General features: G+C 42.1%; 1 protein-coding gene and 1 long non-coding RNA gene across 4 annotated transcripts in view; both read left to right on the top strand.

Annotated features, from left to right (window-relative positions):
* The window catches only part of PTPRN2 (protein tyrosine phosphatase receptor type N2), a 608,972-nt gene that overhangs the window by 38,087 nt on the left and 546,680 nt on the right, over positions 1-24,205 (top strand). For all 3 annotated transcript variants that reach the window (XM_053409492.1, XM_053409491.1, XM_053409490.1), the window contains exon 2: positions 265-315. In XM_053409492.1, coding sequence (XP_053265467.1) covers positions 265-315 — 51 coding nt within the window. The remainder of the gene's footprint in view (positions 1-264; positions 316-24,205) is intronic.
* LOC128423906 (uncharacterized) lies at positions 21,495-23,418 on the top strand. The gene is made up of 2 exons (XR_008332892.1): positions 21,495-21,647; positions 23,314-23,418. It is a non-coding gene; the product is annotated as an uncharacterized LOC128423906 (long non-coding RNA).

Genomic DNA, 24,205 nt, shown 5'->3' with positions numbered 1-24,205 from the left:
GAAATACTACATGAGAGCTGTGCCTCAGGAAACGAACCTTTGGGGACCAGGCGCTCAGTAGCAGGTATTATATTTCTGTATTCTTCCCATTCATTCTTCCCATTTACTTTGTGCTCTTGGCTTCTTCTGTACTGTTCAGTTTAGAATATCAAACAAAGGTCTGACTCCAGTTTGAGATTTTATAGCTTGAGATGTTGGGACTGTACTGCAACTGCATTGCTTTCACACCATCCTGATTTTGTGTTTTCATTGCATTCTTTCTAGGCTGCCTGTTTGAGGATGACCTTTGCAAATCATTTGAAATCTGCATAAATGGTAAGTTTATGAATAACTGGCACACATTGCTAAGCAGCTTGTTGTATATGCGTACATCGACGCATGTGGAATCTCTCTGCCAGTAAGAATTAAGAGATCCTTCAACTCCCTCCCGCCCAAGGCAGATTTTTGTATAGTCTGAGCAGTCATCTGTTAAAATTTATTTATGATGAGGGGTGGTGGTAGTGCAAACTTTTGTGCCCATGACAAAATTTGTAGATCCGACACTGGGTGGTGGTACCTACCTATGAACCTTTCTACATAGGTTACTCTCTCCTTCTTGGTTGTGGCAGCTTCTCCCTCCTTCTTTCATTACCTGACTCTCTCTGAGACATCATGAGAGGTCTGGAGCCCTTTTGCACCCACTCTGACACACGTGCAGCAAACCCTTATGAGCAAGGAGCCAGCCTTCTTCCCTGCATGTATTAAAAATACCTTAGGGTCAAACCCACGCATTACCCATGTGGTAGCGGTTTTTGTGATGAAGGCCATGAAGGCCAGGGAAAGATTTATGGACGACAATGTAAAGACCCCTTCATCGTCTGTTTAACTCGTTGCTCGTTTTCCCTCCTTTTCTATTCTGTGGGAAGAAGGTTTTGTTGGCATAGTATGTAATGAATTTTAATATTTTTAACTATTGTAGTGTTGATGTTTGTGCACAGGCATGGTCCTCACAATAAATGGATTTGAATCTTGAATACCTTAGGGTGTGCGACATACTTTATGGACACCCCCAATTACGCAACTGTTGATGGACTCTCTTAATTATGACTTTTTTAATAATAATTTTTATTAAGTTTTCCATTTTAACAATCCAATCAAATCACATTAAATATTCCAAATTGTACAAATATATATCATAAAGTCCAAATATTTTGCCAAATTATAACTTTTTTGTTAGGGGTTCCCATGCTTCAAGTTCAGTGGAGTCCTTCTTCCTTGCATACCAGCAGGAGAAAGAAGATAGTCAGAAAGTCTGTTTCATCTACAGTTTATTTCTGACTGTACAACTGTACAAAAACATGTCCGTTCACTCAGACTTCTCCGAGCAACTCACTCAGACTTCCTTCACACAAGCAACAGGAAGGTCTCATATTACACAAAGAACAAATGCCTGTGAAATCCCTGGAGCTTCCTGCCCCACGGTTAGCTCCATCATGTGATGTAAACATCCAGCTGCTTGTTCGCAGCTGCGTAGTACTTATATCCCAACACAATCATCTCATATTCTACTGCTTTGAGTGTCCACTAGTCCCATCTTTAAATCTTCTTGTTATTATCCTTGGACTCTCTTAATTATGACTTAGATTGTTTTAAATGTATATATGTACCGAATGACTGTTTAGTAATTTTTGTAACATTTTTGTAATTTTTGTAAAATTACGAGAAGTAGTTTTGTAAGAGAAAGAAAGTAAGTACAACGTTAAAAAGAATTAATTAGAGTGGTGGAAAACAGATGATGGGTGAGCTTCACTCATTGCATCATATATTTCCACTGGGCCACGTAGAGCCTTTTTTGTCTATAACAATAAGTGTTCTACTAAAGTGCCGATATCTTTGCAGTAGAGGCTATGTTTGTTGTAAAGGCTCTGTTATCTTATTTACATTTGCTGAGTGGCTTGTGGTAGCAGTCATGCAGTGTTAATTTTCTTCTGTAAACCATTTTTATTGGCTTGCTGAAATCTGCTGATTCAGAGTTGGTAAGGTAGTGGTGCATTTTTTTTAATGCTTTCCTAATGGCAGGACAATATGTCAAATAAGATCTCTGAGTCTTGCTCTCCAGAGTTTTTCATTTACAGATTGATTTCATATTGTCAGGGGCTCAGGAGCAGAAGCACAGGGGAGAGAGGAAATGGAGAGCGAAGGGGAAGAATCCGAGGGCAGCGTGGGGGAGTATGACAGTGACACGAGAGATTCCATGAGCTTCTCCCGCGAATCAGAAGATTCCCAGAAGGGGGCGCCGATGGTCAGGGCAAGGGGGGTCCCAGGAGGGACGCACCAGAAACAAGGGACCAGCGGGGACTCCCAAAGCAGGAGCGGGGGATCAGGACCAGCTTCCCCACCAGAGCGTAGTGGGGGGGAAGAGTCACATGTGTCAGGACCAGCGTCTCCTCCAGCGGGGAGAGAAGATGAGTCAGGGCTGACCACGCCTCCATCGGAGAGTGGGGGAACGGAGGGGAGGCCAGTTACAGCTAGCCTCCCCGAGGGGGGAAGCAGTGACAGCAGCAGTGAAACGGTCAGGAGGAAGGTTGCTGGCTGGGCGCGCGCGCCAAGTTCAAATGTACAGGCGTGCGGGACAGCAGAAAACCCGGATTGGGAACCAGGTCCTAAAGCCCGCCGGAGGGAGGGGGAAGACTCAGGGGACTCAGCGTCAGAAGAGTCTAGGAAGGGCGAGACCCCGACAGGCGGAACCAGAGGAGGAGAGAGCAAAGGAAGAGGTGGAGCAAGGCTAGAGTCTTAAACTGGTGTCTGGGGGGAGGAGATTCAGACGGAGCTTCAGCGGTCTAGAGTTTGAGACGTAGGGCTGCACGCTGCGGCTGTGAAGGTGAAACTGAACTTCAATAAAGACTTTCGTACTTAACAACGAAGCGGCGTTGGTCCTTTGTGAGCTGGGACCTCGGGCAGCTCTGACACATATACTTCAGTTTCTGTCACTAGTAGAAAACTGCCTCATATGGTTATGTCAGGGAACTGCCATCAGTGCCGGAGGGAGAGAGCAAGCTCCAGAGGGATTCCAGAGAGCGTCCTGGGATGGGGAGAGGCAGCCCAGCTTCTGGGGAAGAGAATCAGCATAGCACCAGTGGAGAAGGGGGGCAGATGGGGGAATCGGCGAGGCGGTCCCATGACTCCTTGCTGGGAAATAGCGGGGAGAGTAAGGGTCCTCCGCTGCCTACGCCCTCCTTGCGCAGAAGGCTTCCGTGCAGGGAGAGTAGGAGGAGACTAGGCGTCAAAGAGCTTCTTTGCTGGAAGAAGTTTAAGAAACGCCCACTGACGGATTCTGCCAGCGATTGAGACAGCCACGGGTGAGTGGCTGTCCGGACAGAAAAGGTTCACTCAGGCAACCCAGCCAGGTGTTGGCATCGGCTTACGCACGAGCTACCCCTAGAACCATTACAGGTTATGAGCCTGAAAAATTGATATCCTCCGGTAAATATGTGAATAATGAGTTTTTATCATGGAAAGTGTGGAAGGAGGAAGGAAGAACAGCCTGGGTGGATTGATGTGTTGCTTTCCAGATGTGTGTGTGTGTTTTATCGTTACAATCTTTGTTAACTTAAGAGATTCTGCAACATACAATGTGATCAAACAGGAACTGGTGATGATATACATATAAAATTACAGATCACTGTTGAACAAATACAAACAAAAAATAAACCCAAGTTAAAATAAAGGTATGTGAATGCACCAAAGGTAGCAACTAGAACTTTTTAATGTAGAAATAATGATTAAACAAAACAAGGTTACAAAACATGAACCCCATCATACCAAGTCAAAGTACCATATTTGAAATATTCAAATGCCTTGAGTCACGATATCAGCCATATTCATTCATAGGATAGGCAGGGTTCTTGGCCATGTTCTTCCTTGATTACAAATGAAATACAGTCAGACCAAACAAGTACAAAAGCATCCCCTTTCCCCCTTTGGCATCTAATGACTATCAGTTTTATTAGTTTTTCCAGCAGGGCAAACTTTACTGTACCAAGATGGATGTTCTCTGTGGCACAATGGGTCAGTGTGGTTTTTTGTTCATCAGAAGCTTGGTGTTTGAGTCTACTCAGGGATGGCTGTGGGCAGGATTCCTGCACTGCAGGGGGTTGGAGTTAGAAGGGACAGTGAGAATCACCAACTCTACAGTTCTATGATCCTAAGTAGTAAGATTGGCCTCATCTATCCCCCCCCCAAACTGTGTGATGGTCCATCCTAGCTGCTATAAGCAGGTGCACTATCAAATGTTTATTATGCTTTTTTGTTATCCTTGTCAAATATAGATAAATGTGCTAATTGAGAGTTGGGATAATGTGGCAGTTAAAGATCATATCCGTTTCTCTGAATACCGTAGCCCAGAATTATTGCACTCTAGTAGAACCGCTCTGTAGGTGGAGCTACAACCCACTTTCTGATCATCCCCTCCAGCACCTTGTGGATACAAATGAATTCATCTTCAAGAGCCTGCTATGAGTCACGTACCATTTATGAATCAACTTCAATGACAGTTCTTTATAGTTAGCTGATATTTTATGAATAGGAGTTTTATCCCCACATTGCTAGCCAAGTGTCTTCGATTCCAGACATGTTGAATTACAACTTCCACTGTCCCTGAACATTGGCGATGCTGGCTGGAGCTGGTGGGAGTTCTGGCTCAAAACACATGAAGAGCATCACCTTGACTACCCCTGATGTAGGAGATTACTCAAAACTTGTAAAACTCTTCACTAAAATGGCTGAAAGCCAGTATGCTGCTGATTGTGCTCTGAGCCCCCAAACCCGTCCCTCATGGAAATAAAGACACAGTGGAGATAGAATTTAGTTTAAATGTTAATGAGCCAATTTTGGCCACAACTTTATTGAATACACAAATGTGACTGGTATGGACTTAGGCATTGGTATCAAAACTATATCTGGCTCCTGCCCTACCCTGCAGGAAGCCTATAAGGGAAAACAACCAGCAGGGGGATTTCCGTCAGTGTATATTGACTGGTTCTCACCCCTGGGATTGCTGGGGGTCCTGGCATGGGCCTAGCCCTTCTCCGGGCTTCGGACAAGATCCAGACCCCCTGATTCCTTTAACGGAATACCTATTCATTGGAGGGGCAGGTGGTGGCCGCACCTCCACTCCCCACATTCCCCTAAACCAATGCCTAACCGCCTAACCTTACAAAGTTGTAACGATTGCTAAGAGGTAGCAAACCAAGTGGCCACAGTCAATCTGCCACATTGGGAAAAATTCCTACCTGGCCCCCATTCCAAAACAGGTGACCAATTGAAGTCCAAAGCAAGGCCAAACACATCCTAATTAACAGGTGGGTGGGCGGGTGTTCGGCAGTGCAAAGCAAAAGTGCGCTGCCAAATAGATACCCCCAACCTTTGCCACGATGCCGATTGGGTAAAGGCCAGTGGCATAACTGTGGCACCACCGGCTTGGAGTGGGGCAAGCCCTGCCCACAAGCCAGTTGGGAAAGAGTTTCAGGGGCCAAGCACAACGTGGACCCTCTGTTAGGAGGATCCAACTTGCTTCATCTGCCATTGTCTTGGTTTGCATATCACACTAAGCCAAAGCCTAACCACAACCCAGATTTGATCTTGATTACAGTGTGTGGTTAGTCTGGAGAGAATTTAATCATGAGCATGGGTTCAGATGACATACTAAACCAAACCTGGGCTTAGGTCAGTGTGGCACTGCAGCAAAAAGGACCAGGGAGGAGCAAAACACCTGGCAATTTCTCTCCTGGAACCTGTGCCTTCATGCTAACTGAACTAGGCCACTGTGTCAGAATTTCTACTTGGACCAAGTTGGGTTTTATACTGAGGAGGCATTAAAGGCGGTCACCCAACAGTGCTTTGCTGTAAAAAGAGAAGGCAAGGGGAGGGCAGATTATCAGTGATTATCGCCCTATGTGTTTCTCCTTGTGTTCAACAATCTCAGACTTCCAACTGAAGCCATTTCCATAATTGGAGCACTTACGTGTCCTTTCTCCGTGGAATCTTTCGTGTATGATAAGAGACTATTCCTGGCTGAAACTTTTCTTACACGTGGGGCATTTGTAGGGTTTCTATCCTGTGTGGATTTCTGGTGTTTTAACAAGATCCTGCTTCTGAAATAAGCAAGTCCCACAATGGGAGCATTTTATCAGCTTCTCTCCTGTGTGGAATCTTTAACGTACAGGAAGACTGGTCACTGACAATTTTTTTCACACATGGAGAATGGGCAGTTTTCTCTTGTGCGTATTCTCTGTTGCTTCATGAAATCAGAACACTTTACATACAACTGGAATATTTAAATAGCTTTTCTTCTGTGGGGGATCTTACGTATTTTGTGGGTTTTTTCATGTTGTGAATATCCCGAGATCTAAAGATGAAGGGAGGTATACAAATTGTAATCATCATCATCATCTTTCATGTGAAAGAAGGCTTGATTGAAGAAGAAAGCTTCTCACACATGTAGAACATTTGGATTGTTTCTCTGTGTAGATGCTTGATATTTAATGCAATTTGCATACCAGTAAAAAAAATGCCCATTTTTAAGGTTTATCCCTGTATGATACTTTACATATATTTTTAGTTTTGATTTCTGACTGAAACTCTTCCCACATATGGAACATTTATGTGGTTTCTTTCTTGTACAGATTCTCTCATGTTTTATGAGATCTGAATGTTTATGAATATGTTATATCTCCTCTGGAAAAAAAAGATGTTCTGTATATAGTGTTAATTTCCCTTTTATTCTAGTTTTTTAATTTTAATATATAGATATTTTTCATAAGATTTTTATATATGTTAAGTGAATGTTGTGTGTGGGTATTTCTTTGTGTGTGTGTAAAAAATAGCAATTATTTTAAAAATCATTGAGACCTATATGAATTGTCAATACAGAGCACACTAATGATTTCCCCCTGATAATTTTGTTCCTTGTTTTGTTGTTGTTGTTAATTTCCTGGTCTACCTTTTTGAAGCCATACTGTCTATTCTTTCTCTCAACGGAGTATTTGTAATGCTAGGACAGTTTTTATATATCAAGAATACAGTTACTGAAAATCTTATTTACATGAATCACGACCAGGATTGTATAGATGAGATCTGATTGCATGGGGCCAAGCAAGAAAAGCTAATTAAATGTACTGGCTGATGCACACTGTATCAAGTCAAGCCTCATTGATAATTGCTAACCCTCTTGCAGGAAGACATAGTTTAATGTCTGAAATTGTATTTGAAGAAACTGTGTCCCTCAGAGATTGAATAAACAGTTGTGCAGTGTTGAATCAGTAGTGCCTAATATGAGCAGAAGAAACCTTGTTTGGTACAAGTTACAGAATCCTTCCAAGTATAACAGTAGACATTCTAGGGACATCCCCAAGCACAGTATCACAGAGCTCTTACTATCAATTCATTTATCCATGGGGCACCTTTTTGTGATCTTACACAGGGCCAGTCGTACCATAAGGCAAAGTTAGGTGGTTGCCTCAGGCAGCAAAAGCCGAAGGGCAGAGTGCTGCAGTAAGGTGTTGGAGGTCAGAGCTGTGTATGTCATGCCGTGTTACCATGTGTCCTAAATAAATCAGCTACCCTTAGTGCATTGTCCTATTGCCAGTGTTGAAAGGAAAATTTAGCTGCCAGCCCTTTTGTTAAGGAAACGCATTGGTGGGGGCACCGTCTTGTCATTTGCCTTGGCAGCAAAATATTTTGGGCTGATCTTGATCTCACAACTAGGAAGCACTTACATGAAGATGCAGTATTCCTACTGTGATTATGGTTTCAATTTATCAGAGCAAAGAAGAGTCATATTTTTACTGCAAAATCAAATTTCCTTAGAAGCAGATGTCAGTACAGTTATTTAACTACTATTTGTAGTGATTCGTCACATAGGATGAAAACAAAACAGGCGAAACTCTCCACACGGTATAACAATCACATACGGATGCAACGAGAGTTGTGAGGAAAGTCTCAGATCAATTCCACTCTCATGGGTTAGTCTCACTCTCTGTATCCCAGGCATAACTTACCTGGTGTACCTCTGGATGAACCATAGGGTAAAAACATGATTTTTCCAGTCCACTTCATTGTCATGGCCTCAACTGTTCCTTTTTTTAATCACTAAGGCAGCCTGATTCTGGGAAACAATAGTCCTGATAGCTAAAAACTATCCTGAGCCAGTGTGGTGTAGTGGTTAAGAGCGGTAGTCTTGTAATCTGGGGAACTGGGTTCGCGTCTCCGCTCGTCCACATGCAGCTGCTGGGTGACCTTGGGCCAGTCACACTTCTCTGAAGCCTCTCAGCCCCACTCACCTCACAGAGTGTTTATTGTGGGAGAGGAAGCGAAAGGAGAATGTTAGCCGCTTTGAGACTCCTTTGAGTAGTGATAAAGCGGGATATCAAATCCAAACTCCTCCTCCTCCTCCTCTTCTACTTGAAAAGCAAAGAAAAAGAAGCAGCAAAGAAAAAGAAGTCCCAAATCCATAGTTGGGCAGTATCTTTATCAGGATTAACAAAAGGTTTCTGAAAGTGGCAAGCTTCCAAATTCTCCAAACGCTTCTTCAGGCAAGATGTCAGACAAAGCAAGAGGTAGCAGGACAAGAAAAAACAAAAGCACTAAAATTAACCTGGATGTTGCAGTCATAAGGTCAGTTGTTGTTTTTAGACTCGATGCTCTAGCCAGGAAATCTTGTTTACAAAAGTTATATAACAACAGATAATTCCCCATTGGTTCTGCATCCACCCTCTCAAACCTCCTTGGTTCTTCCACATGGAGTTCCACTCTACCCCACCTCACCCAACCTCAAACTAACCTAGCATCCTTATCCAAGTCATGGTGCAATGACATCAAAATTCTGACACCGACTTGGTGCCACCTCTTTGGCTGCTGGCTGCCAGCTGAATTGCTGAAGCTTCTGGGAGAAAGGGAAAAAGCTGAACTCTTTGCAAGTGTTACCCACTTGACTCTATGAGTACATTTCTCTACTAGAATTCATAAATTGCTACCTCATCCTGCTGACGTATAGTACTAGAACCATATTGGATCTGTTCCAATGTAAAGTTCCATACAGATTCTATAAGCTGAAAGTAGGTATGCATTTATGGTAATGCTAGCAATGCCACTGCAAGCTGAGAATCTGAAACCATGACAATGGCATTAAGCATTTGCTAAACAAAATCTGCTGTTCCGTGCAGTGCAGTGTGTATCCTGTTTTCTGGTATAAGCTGGTGGCATAGTTTGCGTTTACTGTGACTTTTCAAAGGAATTGAATTAAATAAACTGAGGTCTGAATTAAATGGGCATGTGGTCTGATAGATACAGTGCTGGCCCTGGAGCTGTGAGACCTGTGTTCAGATATTCCTTGAGCACTGAGCTCTTAGTACTAATTTGTTAGGCAGGATTAACAGTGACCCACCTCACGGGGTTGATAGGATTCAGGAGCAACAATTAATATAACCTTGCAGGCAAGTCCAGAAAACATTTATTGGCTTATCTGCCTATACATATCTGTATAATTTATTTATGTCATAGCGATAGCCTAAACAGAAAATAACACCCCCACCCACCCACACCAAAAGCTGTCTTGGGTAGTTACTTTGAGATGATTCCTAATCTCCTCAGAGATAATAAGCCAAATAGCTATTTTCAAGTCTAGATTTATAAGTGAAAACACACCAACCTGTAAACCTAACTTGTTACAGCATTCTTAGATTTGAAGGAGGCTTGAGTCAATGTCATTGGAGTGACACTTTCTACCAATGATAAAAGCCTATTTATTTTCTCCCAGATAGCTGGCCTCAAAATTCAGTTTTTTTAAAAAAAAGGTTCTGTGGCGAAGGAATGAAATCTGCGCAGCAGTGATGCTCTATAATAGGAATAGGTATATGTGGCTGGAGATTTGTTTGTGACAGAAGGTAACAGAGCTGCGCATTATTATTATTAGACATGTTTATACCCCACTTCATGGCATGAAGCCGCTGAAGAAGTGTACTGTGTAAAAGCAGAATAAAACACAGACCCTTAAGAGCAATAAAATCAGTTCAACAAACTAAATCAATAAAACCATCCATACAAACTGAAAACAATGGAAACACTTCATCAAATATACAGTTGATCTTTATAAATGGCTGGGTTATACAGAACCTCAATAATCGCCTCTCCTCATATAAACCAACCCAGACTTTGTGTTCCTCTTTTGAGGCCCTTCTAGGCCTGGACGATATATCAATATATCACCCAGGACCAGTATGAGGAGCAGATCGTGATGTCAGTTTCACTCAGCGGTATATCGCTGATGAAACCACTGCTGCTTCTGAGTCCCTCTGCCAGCGACTTCCTCCAGTGAACGTTGCTACTAGAGGGACTCAGGAGCAGTGGCAGTTTCACCAGCACGCTGGGGTGAAACTGCCTCAGCTCCCACTATGAGAGCTGTGGCAATTTCACCCAGTGCCTTGCCAATTCAGCTTGTTTTTTCAACATGGCGGTATATCTGAAGGAGCATCTCCACCCCCATTGTTCTACCTGGACACTGAGGTCCAGCGCCGAGGGCCTTCTGGTGGTTCCCTCACTGTGAGAAGCCAAGGGAACCAGGCAGAGGGCCTTCTCGGTAGTGGCACCTGTCCTGTGGAACGCCCTCCCACCAGATGTCAAAGAAAACAACAACTACCAGACTTTTAGAAAACATTTGAAGGCACCCCTGTTTAGGGAAGCTTTTAATGTTTGATGCATTACTGTATTTTAATATTTTGTTGGAAGTCGTCCAGAGTGGCTGGGGAAGCCCAGCCAGATGGGCGGGGTATAAACAAATTATTATTATTATTATTATTATTATTGCCAGACCACGATGTTTCGCTGGTGATATACCGCGATGTTGAAAAGCCAATATCGTCCCAGCTCTAGGCCTTTCTTCATGTGCCTCCTCCATGTGAGGTCTGGAGGGTGGAAACACGATAATATCATTTATCTGCATATTTGCTACCAATAAATAGTCCAAAGCAGTATATTGTACCCTGGTTTGAGACCCCAGTAGTGAAGAACAGGTATCAAATTTCTTAAACAAACAAACATTAAATTAAAAAAAAAATACTAGTTAAAAAAAACCTAGCAATCATACAAAAGTAAACAATAACAGTTACAAAAAAGTGATAATCAAAGGTTTTCTTAACCTGTTGGTTGGTAAGGCAGCTATGGCCACAGCAAAACAATAAATCCCCTTCCCACAAACACATTTAAGAGGCTATAGAATATTAATCAGCCAAAGGCCTGGCTGAAGGGGAACATTTTCACCTGGTGCCTAAAGGTATACAGTGAAGACGCCAAGCAAAGCTCCCTGAGGAAAGCATTCCACAAATGGGAAGCTACTGCAGAAAAGGAAGGGGGGAGCCTTATCATTTAAGAACATATGTGCTTCAGCAAAATATTTGCACCCACTGCATGCACACACAAAATCATAATCCTCAACTGACCCTACTAAATTGATTGTGTGCACCTTTCTCAGTGCTAATAAGGATGTAAAACAGAGACCACTAGTTACGTGGTGTGACTACAGCTGGATTGGGACCATAATATCAAACTGAAATAATATATGAGTTGCTAATGCTTGTTTAAGTTCAACATAAGAACATAAGAAAAGCTCTGTTGGATCAGACCAAATGGCTATATAGTGGTACCTCAGGTTACCAACACCTAGGGCGGGGTAGGCAACCTAAGGCTCGTAGGCCGGATGTGGCCCAATCGCCTTAAAAATCTGGCCTGCGGACGATCCGGGAATCAGCGTGTTTTTACATGTGTAAAATGTGTCCTTTTATTTAAAATGCATCTCTGGGTTATTTGTGGGGCATAGGAATTCGTTCATTTGACTATCAAAATATAGTCCGGCCCCCCCACATGGTCTGAGGGACGGTGGACTGGCCCACGGCTGAAAAAGCTTGCTGACCCCTGACCTAGGGTTACAAACACTTCAGGTTACAGACTCTGCTAACCCAGAAGTAGTACCTTGGGTTAAGAACTTTGCCCCAGGATGAGAACAGAAATCCCACAGTGGCAATGCGGCGGCGGGAGGCCCCATTAGCTAAAGTGGTATCTTAGGTTAAGAACGGTTTCAAGTTCAGAACAGACCTCTGGAACGAATTAAGTTCGTTCTGTATAGTTTTGTTCTCAGAGGGGCCACCTACTTATATATTGTTACAAAAGTTGGGTGCCACCCACACTCTCTGCTGAGTGGTAGAAAGATTCTTTCATCAGGGCTTGAGATTTGTGGTGGTTCATTATATTGTAGTTCTGAATGGTTTACATGTGAACAGAGCAACTGTAGGTTTGCAAGTAAAATTATGACACTTGGTATAAATGTCCCAGTTTGCAATTCTTGCTATTTTAGCCACATAACATTGTTCTACTAAATGTAAGCTTCTCAGAGGAGCTGTTTTCTTCTTGACTTTCCTCACAAATGACTATGCCTTGGAGGTCTATAAGACAGTTAATCACCTGAGCAGGTGGTTTCTGTTTACTGGAGAGAGTAAGAAGGGGGATGTTAATAGACAAAAACAGACCTATGTGAGTCCCAGATTCATTAAGCTGCAGTTTAAAGCACCTGCTGGATCCAAAAGGCATCTCATTCCATGGTTTGCATACAAAAAACAAGATAAAAATTGACATGCAGGCTGCTTTAAAGGGGAAACATTCTCAATTTCTGTGCTGAGACTCATTAAATAACCTTAATACGCACAGCTCAGGAGATAAACCTCACGACGGACCAATTGAATAATCTTAAAATGTGTGATGTTATTTATTGTTTGCCTGCATGAATTCTTTTATGCCAAAAGAAATGGTCATTTGGGGAATGCCTAGAGCCAATTAACCATTTAGCCAGGAGCAATGGATGCCCGCAGTGAAGGAGTTAGCTATCATGTTAGTCAAACCTTTTATAACATTACACGTGAGTATTATTTGAAACCCAGGGGGATGTAATTAAATTGTTGTGATTTTTTTTTTAGCCAATAGCAACACTCAACAAACAATTGCATTTCTTTTCTATCAAGCAATGGCCCTTAGGTTGACAAGATAGCCTTTCTACACTGTGATGATGCAGTTGTTGCTGTTCTTATTTAGATGCTCCTTCCCTGCTTTTCCAATTTTCAGTAAGGATAACAATGTAAGATAAATATGAAATTAAAATAATGTAATATTAGGCATCATGAACTGGTAACACGATCTTTTTAAAGGTTTTGAAATAGTTTTAAGTTCAACCAATACATTCAAATAATGGCCAATGTTTTGTCCTTATTTAGGAAAAAAGAAAAACAAAGTTAAGAACTTCATCTGCATTTGTTATTTGCATAGGATCATCAGGGCCAGAAAATTCTCTTATGCCCTAGAGAGGTATCCAATTTGGTATGTTTATTTTACTTGTATTTAGTAAACAAAACTAAAAAGCTTTAAAACTAGATAATATTCATTTTTAGTTGGCATCCACTAATTCATACTAATGAACTTTTGAAATAGAAAATTTTCTATAGAAAAATAAAGTAGCGGGGTTTTTTGGGGTTTTTTTTACATTTTGGAAATTTTCCGACTTGCATCATTAATTCAGGGCCATTAGCGGGTTGGAAACCATCTTAGATGTGCTGCACACTGCAGTGTTAAACCACTTCATGCTATTAGTTATCTGACTGTTCCATATCACTGCTTAACCCAATGTAAATTCATCAGTATTTGAATGTTTGGTTGTTCATACATTTTGATAGGATAAACAAGACTGGACAATAATTAACAAAGACTTGGTATTAAAACAAACTGAGGGCATTGCGTTAATTGGATGTGGGCAATTGCTCTTGAAAAATTAGGATAGATTGCCTCTATTCCGTCTCTCACTTGCCTGTTCCTGTCAAGGAACAGCTGCTTTCTCATGTGACACAATTGGCTCTGAGGCCGCCTTGGTGGGCAGATTTTGTGATGTGTGAAAGTACCAGCTTACTGCTGGAAGAAACTGTTCTTCGTTTCAGGAGGACGTGCCAGCTGGCTTCCTCAACAGATATCCATGGCATTTAGCTTCTTTCATAAATCACAGGGTTTTATTTGTCCTTATCAGACATTTCCTACAATAATGTTCATCAAAGGGTACAATTTACCAGGGCTTTATGGTAGCCTTTCAAATAGCACCTCATTTTCTTTCAAACAAATCATTTCACATGAGACAAAAGTTAAATGGTTTCCCCACCTCCACCTCCACCCTCACCCCTGCCCACCACCACATCCAGTGAAGCTGTTTGCAGGGTATAATCACTGATATTAGAAGACTGCATCTTTGAGCAGCCACTTGGCAGCAATGGTGAAACCTTGGGTACTTATATCATTAGCTTTATGCTATATAATATCTCTCATGGATGGTCAATAGCCATTCGTAATTTCATGCCAGATAATTCTTGCACCTGACTCTTAGCACATCCTCCAGCCCAAACTCCACTGGTTTTCTTGCAAGTCATCTGACAGACTAGGAATACTTACTTTTTCAATTGCCTGGTTGCTGTTAGTCTTGCCATTTCTGTCTTTCAGACTCAGTTTCTTCAGAATTGGTGGAATGGGCAAGGCAAAGGCAGAGGCACACAATTGGTCCATTAGAGGGGAGCTGTTCTGCTCTAGGTGGGATGTTCAGCCAGACAGTATTCTAATCTGGGCAGTGCTAGGTATGGGTTCAGGTACAGCAGGGCTAGCAAAACAAAGTGCAAATTCCAATTGGTCAAGTCAAGCAGGAATGTATGGGAGTGTAGCTCCACAGTTGTTGTTTCCCCCCCAGGGCAGAAGTGGTGAAGCTATCCTTCAAAGTACAGAGCGGGTAATTGAGGAGCCCTCCTTTCTTTGAGAAGTGAATGATGTGATAGGAATGCTTTCAAGTTTGTTACAGATTAGGACAGAAGAAGGTAGAGAATGAGGAAAATAAGCTGAGGCTGAATACTTTTTTCCTTTTTAAAAAATAGGGTTCCTACTTCCTACTACCAGTTTAAATGGTATCATTAAGGGGGGGGGGGAATTGTTCGCAATCCTTCCTTCCTTCTTTCCTTCCTTCTTTCCGTCCATTTTTAAAATTGGATTTCCACAGTATGTAAGTTGAAGTCTAAGTTAATGTTTTCCTTGGTAAGTTATATTTCTTTTCTGTCTGATCATCTTACAAAATTGCACCAGCAGCCATCTTGAAATAAACAGCGTACTGTGGCATGGGGAGCTTCTGGGTGTTTTATCAGTTGTCAGAGTTTATTTCCTCCTCCGTCACAACCTCTCTCACTAGGAAAAACATGTTCAGTACAGAGACAAATTTCTGATACTATTGGAAGCCTGCATAGTCCTGGGCAGCTTGCCATTTGTCTTCTGAGAAATTTATCCAGAGGAAAAAAATACAGGCATAATGCACCTGTCCTCAGACTGACTTCAATTTGAGAGGGCAAGTTCTTATAAAAGGATATGTTATGAAGCAGACAATGGAATATACACTGCTGTCAGAGGTGGACAATGGCTGGTGCTTTAATGATTAAATTTTTACCACCACCGCCCCCGCCACAATATGCTGTTTATTAAAAGGGATAGAAAGGAAAAGACATTATTGGAGATGGAATTTAATTCCGCTCCAAATAACATGTGCAGATTTATTAATCTAGTGTTATTTATGCTGAACTTGCACTGCAAATTCAGCTTGGATACTACTGAATGCATGTATCCAAAGGTCCTTGCATTCTCACCAAGTATTTAAAGGGCAACACAGTTAAAGCAACTTCTGTCACATCTCTTCATGATTCATCAGGTTTTATTGCCGTTGGCAGTGCATCAGTTCATGGGATATTCCCCCTCACCCTTCGCCAGAAAGGTTCAGCGCAAAATATATTTATAATATTTCTCAAAGCTTAGAGAAGCTGTATTTGAGGAATGACTTATTCTGGAGGAGGCAGTGTATTTGTGGTGGATACAGTGCTGGCATATGGCCAAGGAGTAAAAGGTAAAGGGACCCCTGACCATTAGGTCCAGTCATGGACGACTCTGGGGTTGCGGCACTCACCTCGCTTTACTGGCCAAGGGAGCCGGCGTACAGCTTCCGGGTCATGTGGCCAGCATGACTAAGCTGCTTCTGGCGAACCAGAGCAGCGCACAGAAACGCCGTTTACCTTCCCGCTGGAGCGGTATCTATTTATCTACTTGCACTTTGACGTGCTTTCAAACTGCTAGGTTGGCAGGAGCAGGGACTGAGCAACGGGAGCTCACCCCGTCATGGGGATTTGAACCGCCGACCTTCTGATCAGCAAGTCCCAGGCTCTGTGGTTTAACCCACAGCGCCACCCACCAAGGAGACTCCGGTCCAAATGCCAGTTCAGCCATGAAGTTTATTGACTAACCTTGAAGCGGTCACTGTTGCACAGCCAAGCCTACCTATGATGTGGAGGAGACCAACAATGATGTACATTTCCTTCAGTAACTTGGAGGAAGGGTGGGATAAATGTTGAAATAAATGATGTTTTAAAACCATTTAAGGTTCACAATGCAAATGGTAATAAAGCAACAACAAGATAGAGGAGGGACAAGATAAAAACCAAAGCCATCATAAAAAAAAACAAACGTGCCTAATTGTAATACGCCTGTCTTGAAAAGGAAGTTTTCTGTTGCCCCCTTGAAAGACCTTTTATGGCCTGGCACCAAAAAGATGGGTCAGCTAAAGGATTCTTATCTTAGATCTTAAAGATCAGAACACATGGAGGGAGGCACAGTCTCAAGTATTCAGGGCCCAGACTCTAAAGGCCTTTACAGTTGAGTATTGGCACCTTGAATTTAGCCCGTAAACAAAGTGGAAACATAAATAATGGTCAGTTCTCCTAATGGAGGGATGTAAGCAATGGAGTTCCTCAAGGATCAATACTGGAATGTTGATTTTTAACTTTTTAATAAATGACCTGGCGTTAAGGGTGAGGTAGCTAGGTTTGCTGGTGACACCAAATTGTTCAAGGTGGTTAAAAAGAAAAGAAAAAAGATCTCTGAAAACTAGGCAAATGGGCATTAAAATGACAAATAGAGTTCAGGGTAAGCAAGAGTAAACTGATACACACTGGGACAAAAAATCCTAACCACATATGTGCTAATGAGGTCTGAACTGGTGGTGGATGTGAAATGGGATCCTCATAACAGAGGGTCCTGGTTGCGCGCGGGACCCAAGAGCTCACCTGATAGGGTTAAAATGGGGGGGGAGCAAGAATTCCTGGCCATTCCCCTGGGATCACACCAGGTGATTTTAGCCAATAGCCAGCGGGTGGCGTGATCCCAGGGGCTTTAAAAACAGCAGTGTGATGGAGGGGCACTTGCTTCGCACTGTTGAGCACCCGCCCACCCTCCCTAGTTTAGGTAGAGTTGCTTGGCCTTGCTTTGGTTTGGGTCGCCTGTTTTGGAACAGGGGCTGGGTAGGATTTTTTCCATTTGGCAGATTGGCTTTAGCCATTTGGTTTTCGCCTACCCCTTAGCAAATCTTCACAACTTGTAAGGTGGCAGTTAGGCATTGGCTCAGTTGGATTGTGGGGAGGGGAGGTGCGGCCATCACCTGCCCCTCCAGGAACTAGGTATTCCGTTAAAGGAATCTGGGGGTCCTGGATCTCGTCCGAAGTCCGCTTGAGGGGCTAGGGCCATGCCAGGACCACAGCAACCACGGGGTGAGCTTAGGTTGGTCCTCATCAACCTAGCTCCCTCGTTTGGTTTACCCCATTTGACGATCACCCTGAGAGGTGGAGCCAGTTATAGTGGGGAGTCAATGCCTAAGCCAATACCGCTCACGTGATTGTATTTCAATAAAGTTGTGGCCAAAAATGTTGCCCAAAAACTTAAACTAATATAAGTGTCCGTGTGTATTTATTTTGGGGGTGGGTCTTGGGGCATCGAGACGCAAACACCCAAGTAGCAGAAGTTGCCCCGAGCTCCAGTCACCACAAAGAGGCAGCTTAAGGTCCAAGATAGTTTACTGTTGCAGAAGATCAGGCTTCAGTAATACAGTTCCAGACATTGCTTTCAGGCTTCACAGATACAGATACAGACAAGTAGAAAGTATTTCTGTTGCTCCAGCAATTCAGGACCTAACACAGACTCCAAGTTACTTCACAAGACTAACTGACTGACCAATGAGCTGACATGGTCTACTCACTTATATAGATGGCATTGGGCCGTTGCCATAGCAATTGGCTTGGCTGATCCTGCACCTGTTGGCTTATCTCATACATGGGGTGCTAGTGAAGGAAATTAACCCCTTCCTCCATGTCCAGTTCCTCCAACAGTGAGATCTTGGGGTATGGTGGACAGTTGTTGGAGGAACTGGACATGGAGGAAGGGGTTAATGTCTCCTCCAGAGAAACCACAGGCTATAGATTAAGAACAAACGTTGGTTGCAGCTCATGGTTTGTCTGGAGCATGCTAAGCTGTTAACCTGGATTTGGGCAACACAATAAGCCAAACCATGACTTGGCTCACAGGAGCAGTACTGCAGGTGGAACCAAGTGGCAATGGTCTTCTTTTGGAGTGGGAGCCCACACACATGTTTTGACTTAGAATTATGTATGATTATGTATGATTTCATAATGTGAAGCACCATGTGAAGAAATACTTACTTATTTTGTCCTGAATTTGTTAGCCATCATTGTCATTTAGTGGCTTCAAGTTGTAGGTGGAATCTACACACATATTAAAAACACTGTGAAAATGCTTTTTATAAAAAAGGTTTTGAAAAATACATTGAATTTGGCATAGCTCACCATCACCATCTAGTGGCACATTTGTATATTGCACTTCACAACACATTTAAAACGTTTTATTTGCAGCTGTATAGCTGAGTCCCCAGTGTTATATGGGAAAGGGAGAGATGCTTTTCTCTATCCACTTTACACATAATTTCATAAACCTCCATCATATGCTAGGCATAGGCCTTTCCTCATGGGTAATGAGATCTAATGTCTTTCTCATTAGGATGCCCTTCTATCTGGCAGAAGTTTCATAGTTTTATGAAAGTCTATATTGTAAAAGTGAGATAAATTCTGCTAATTGGAAGACATATTGCTGTGTTTGCAGGAACTGTTGCATATTTTGTGTTCTGACAGATGGCTGTTGCATATTAATTTGGGAGGTTGTTTAACTTTATCAGGAAGCATTTGAGGGAAAGCTTCAGAAATATTAGGTCCTTTTAATTTGTATTCTTTTTCAATGGATGTGAGCATTGTTTCAGTTTAAATTAAACTAGTGCTCAGTGAGGCATTAGCTACAAATATGTTGTAATTAGAAGGTTTAAAAGCTATCAAAATTTAATAGGCTGCATTACTGAAAATTATATTACTCTTTGCTCCTGAACTGAGTTCCATTACAACAAGGAGAGCAATCAAGCTGACCTCTTATTTCATCAGTTTTCTGCTTCAGCTTAAGAGGTCTTCGATATATAAAGAATATTGATTGTTGCTAATACCATTTAGAGAGAGTAGGAGTTATTATATATATATGGGCCTGTCGCTCATTACAGGAGCGTTGCAGAATTGTTTGGCTGAATTTATTCATGATTAAATATTAGAAAGCAGCATGTTTGCTAACACAAAATAAATTTGATACAGCCAGGGGGTTGTTAATCTTTATTTTCTTGTTTTTATTTTAATGTATATGATTTGTGTTGTATATGTTTCATTTTGATATAATAATCTTTTATAAAAGGTAATGGGCACTTGGAGATCTAATTATAGTAAACGGCATGTGTTATACCATGGTAGAATACAATTCAGAATTGATGATGATGAAACTGGTTGACATAGCAGTAAATATTCATAGAGCCTAAATACCAGTCATCAATGCTGCATGTCTTACACTTCCCATATGTCAACTACATGGGGCTGAAGACAGCCATGTTCTCATCCCCAGCCATAGTTCAGACAGTATGCTGTAGTGGAACAGAGCACTGTTTTGTCTCAGGTTGCTTTAACATGGATGATAAACAGTAATAAATATGATTGCCTCCTGGATGGAGTCATACTGCTTGGAATTTCTCATTGACTTCTCATTTGAACATGGTGATTTGTGTGTTCAGACCCAGAAACTTCCCCCCTCTTAATAAATTCACACATGATTCAAATTTTGGTTTTGGTTTTTGGCAGAATTTAGGCCACAACTTTATTGATTACAGAAAGTGAGTGGTTGCATAGGCTCTGGTTTGACTAGCTTCCTGCACCGTTGCAGGTAGTGCTGACCCTGGGCACCAGCATAGGTCAGACGAGGGTGAACACCTGGATAAGCAGAAAGCCGGGAACGGGCTAACTCAACCACCCAAATGTTCCCCTGGACTCAGGCACGGGCACAGCCCCCTCACAAGGGTTGACCAAACCATCAAGTCCCTGGATTCCTTTAACGGAATACCCTTCACATAGGGATGGTGAGAGCATTCTCCCATCCCTATCACCTGAACCAGAGCCTATCCGCAACCTTACAAGTTGTGATGATTTGCTACGCGGCAGGCGGAACCCAAATGGCAACAGCCAATCAACCAAGTGGGGAAAATTCCTGCCGTGCCCCTGTCCCAACGACAGACTACACACAACGGCATAGCAAGGTCAAGCGCAAAACCCTAAAAATAGGGAGAGGTGGGAGGGTGTTCCGAGTGCACGCGCCAAAAGAGTAAGCTCTGGGTCACGTGCATGGGTATAAATAGGTCCCTCAAACTGTTTGGACTGCGTTCCATTGGCCAGATTGCACCCAGCTACGAGGGACCTACCAATCGGGTGTTGTGGCTGACCACTTGTACCCACCCACAACACAGGGGGTCGGTTGTCCAGGTCTCACCGCAATACGTGCCCTCTTTAAGGGACGACCCGATTTACTAAATGAATGCATAAAGAAAGCATGTTGGGTTGGAGAGGGAAGCGGGAACAGACTTTCCTCGCTTCCTTTTCCTAAATTACCATGGTTTGCAAGTGTGCCAGATAAGAACTGGGCTAGCCCCCAGGCTCATATTTTGTCCATTTCTTCCTCTTATTCTTCACACCACTGGCATGTGGCCCTGGGAAGGTTGCTCATGAATACAGCCCGTAGACTGCAAAAACGGTCCTCACCTATGTATAACTGTATGAACTGAACAAGATTCATATTTGATTAGTGCTTCCTTTGAAACAGCAGGCGTGAGAACAGCAAGACATGCAGCTCAAGACATAGCTTGGCCTGTTCCTTGAATTTTCATATATGTTGCAGCATGATATAAGCTTCAGTCACACAATTTGTGTATACTGTCTAGTAAGAGTAGGGAGGACTATATTAGAGTCTCCTTTGGCCAGAGCTCTGAGATAACCAGTCTCATATAACCAACATGCTTAAGTCTAATTAATGCATGAAGGAGTTAATACCATAGAGTAAGCTGTCCTGCCAGGCTTAGCCTAGGTCACTTCCCCTAACCTTGGGAGGAAATAGGTAAGCAAGCCTATTGTTTCTCTCCAGTCTACCTGGGAAGCCCAACTTGTGAAGTGGTTTATGTTGAGAGCTCCATCTCAGACCGCATGGTTGTCACTATGCCAATAATTTAGGAACTTTCACCACTTTGTAACGAAGCCAAGTTTTTCTGCCTGTGCAACTTTCTGAAGCATAAGAATCTGACCTTTCAAGGGTTTGTAAGTAACCAAATTTATCAAATATGTGGTCTTGTAAGTAACCAAATTTACCAAATATGTAGTCTTTTCCTATGGTGGCAGAAGATAATAATAATAATAATAATAATAATAATAATAATAATAATTATTATTATTATTATTATTATTATTATTATTATTATTATTATTTATTATTTGTACCCCGCCCATCTGGCTGGGTTTCCCCAGCCACTCTGGGCGGCTTCCAACAAAGATGAAAAATACACTAAAATGTCACATATTAAAAACTTCCCTGAACAGGGCTGCCTTCAGATGTCTTCTGAATGTCAGGTAGTTGTTTATCACTTTGACATCTGATGGGAGGGCGTTCCACAGGGCGGGCGCCACTACCGAGAAGGCCCTCTGCCTGGTTCCCTGTAACTTGGCCTCTCGCAGTGAGGGAACCGCCAGAAGGCCCTCGTAGCTGGACCTCAGTGTCTGGGCAGAATGATGGTGGTGGAGACGCTCCTTCAGATATACTGGACCGAGGCCGTTTAGGGCTTTAAAGGTCAGCACCAACACTTTGAATTGTGCTCGGAAACGTACTTTGGAGGGGAACTTTGGAAAGAAAGTTTTCAAGCGTGCATTTTGGAACTCACTTTAAAAGGCATATTTCCACGCTTCACTTTGCTGCATATTTTGTGACTTTTAATCTCTGATGGGGTTCTCTCACCAAAGAGTACTTGCCCCAAACTTGGATCTTGGCATCCAGGATATATATATATATGTGTGTGTGTGTGTGTGTGTGTGTGTATGAGAGCCACATCCAGACTCGCAGTGCATTTTCTAGCATCCTGCTGTTGCTTGTCAGATCTAAAAGACTACGATTTTGAAGTGTGTTTTGATTTTTTTTTTTAAAAAAAAAAACTGCTTTGCTTTTGTTGAAACTTTCCCGCCTCAAAAGAGTGCCTCAGCTGTCCTAAAACTGTATAATTAATGTCTGTTCAGATTTAACCCAGCCATCTGTTTGCATCTCACTCCTCTTCTTTTTGCAGCATAGCTTCTGCTTAAAGGATTTTTGCGGCAGAAGAATATATGCCACAAAGGGGTTTCTACAGCAGCACCCAAAACGCATTAAAAGAAATACAAAATTCTAAACTATCCATCAAAGCCCACTTTTCAGATCTCATTTTTCTCAAGCTCAGGGAAGCACATCGGAATGAAAACCACTAACAACTTATAGTAAATCCTGTGCAATTCACGTTTTGAATGGGGTAACTCCATAATCTTCTGCAGGTTAAAGGCTTCACTTTTGAGCATTTGATCCCTATCTAGTAATTGGAACAAGATTTTATCTGAACACGTTTGAGTGGATATAAAATGTTTCATTTTGTTGCCTTTATAAATGGAATCATACCGGTTTCAGAAGAATTTCTGTTCTAGTGCATTGTTTGGACATGTTTTTACTGCTTATTAAAACATCTGTTTGATACCGCACTTAAGCAAACAAAAACAAAAAACCACAAATCAAATTGTTTCACTCTTAATTTATAATGTATTTTAAGAGCTCGGCAGCATCCAGAATAAAATGAAAGGAAATTATTTTTTAAAACAAACTTTTGAAGAGAAGTTCAAGAAGAGTAGTTTTTGTTAGTCACTTAATTTGCTACTGCTTCCTACAGATACTTACCTTGTTTTATATTAATAGCGTGCTCTATCCTGTAGACTCATCAGCAATGACAAGAACTGTCACCGTCAGGAATGACAAGCATTGTTGATGGCTCCAACAAAATAAAAAAAAAATGTTTGGGAAGCTAATTTCCTTTTCTTTATTAACGTGTTCCTGGGACATATTCAGTCTTTGACTCTTACTCATTGCCCAAGCAATTCTTGTGCAGTGTAATAAAAAATGTTTAAAAGGAAATTAAAATGGTTAATGGTACTGATGTCACCTCCACAGAAATGGCAGCTTGTCGTGATTAACTATTATGCTGCTATTTTGTAACAGAAACTTTTGCAGGAAAACTAGGCTAGTACTATTTTCAGCTTGAGCATTCTCAACCAATTCTGAGATAGAGAGTTCTTAATGGAAAATCCCAGTCTGTAGCTCCAATGCATTACTTACATCTAAGCCTTCTGGGGTGTTTGATCTCTCCTTCATGCTTGCCTTTCCTTCTCCTTAGATATGATTACTGTCCTTGAAATGTGTTCTGGTTCTTAAAGAAACTGATGCTGTTTTGCTCTCAGATTATTTCTGAATTCATTGGCTTGGAGGAGACATTCCCCACCTCTTTGTACACAAAATATAGGCCTATTCTCTGATTTTATGCAGTGCTAAGGACACTGCGTTCTGTAGCCTTGCTAACATTGACATATTATTTAACAGACATCAAAGACTACCTACTTCTCCTCTACATATAAGAAATTAGCAGGATAAACAACATCCAAGACTGTTAATTACATAAAGCTGTTGCACACTTAAACGGAGAGAAGGAAAACAAGGAGACAAGGGCATCAAGCAGTTGGGGAGCAGGTATACCTGTACATCACAATGTCATGCAGTCAGACAAGTTGTTTCCCAGCCAGCCTCACGCACAAAT

The sequence above is a fragment of the Podarcis raffonei genome, chromosome 12 (genome assembly GCF_027172205.1).
Source record: "Podarcis raffonei isolate rPodRaf1 chromosome 12, rPodRaf1.pri, whole genome shotgun sequence".
In the NCBI taxonomy this organism is placed as follows: Eukaryota; Metazoa; Chordata; class Lepidosauria; order Squamata; family Lacertidae; genus Podarcis; species Podarcis raffonei.
This window is presented reverse-complemented; position numbering and strand designations above follow the sequence as displayed.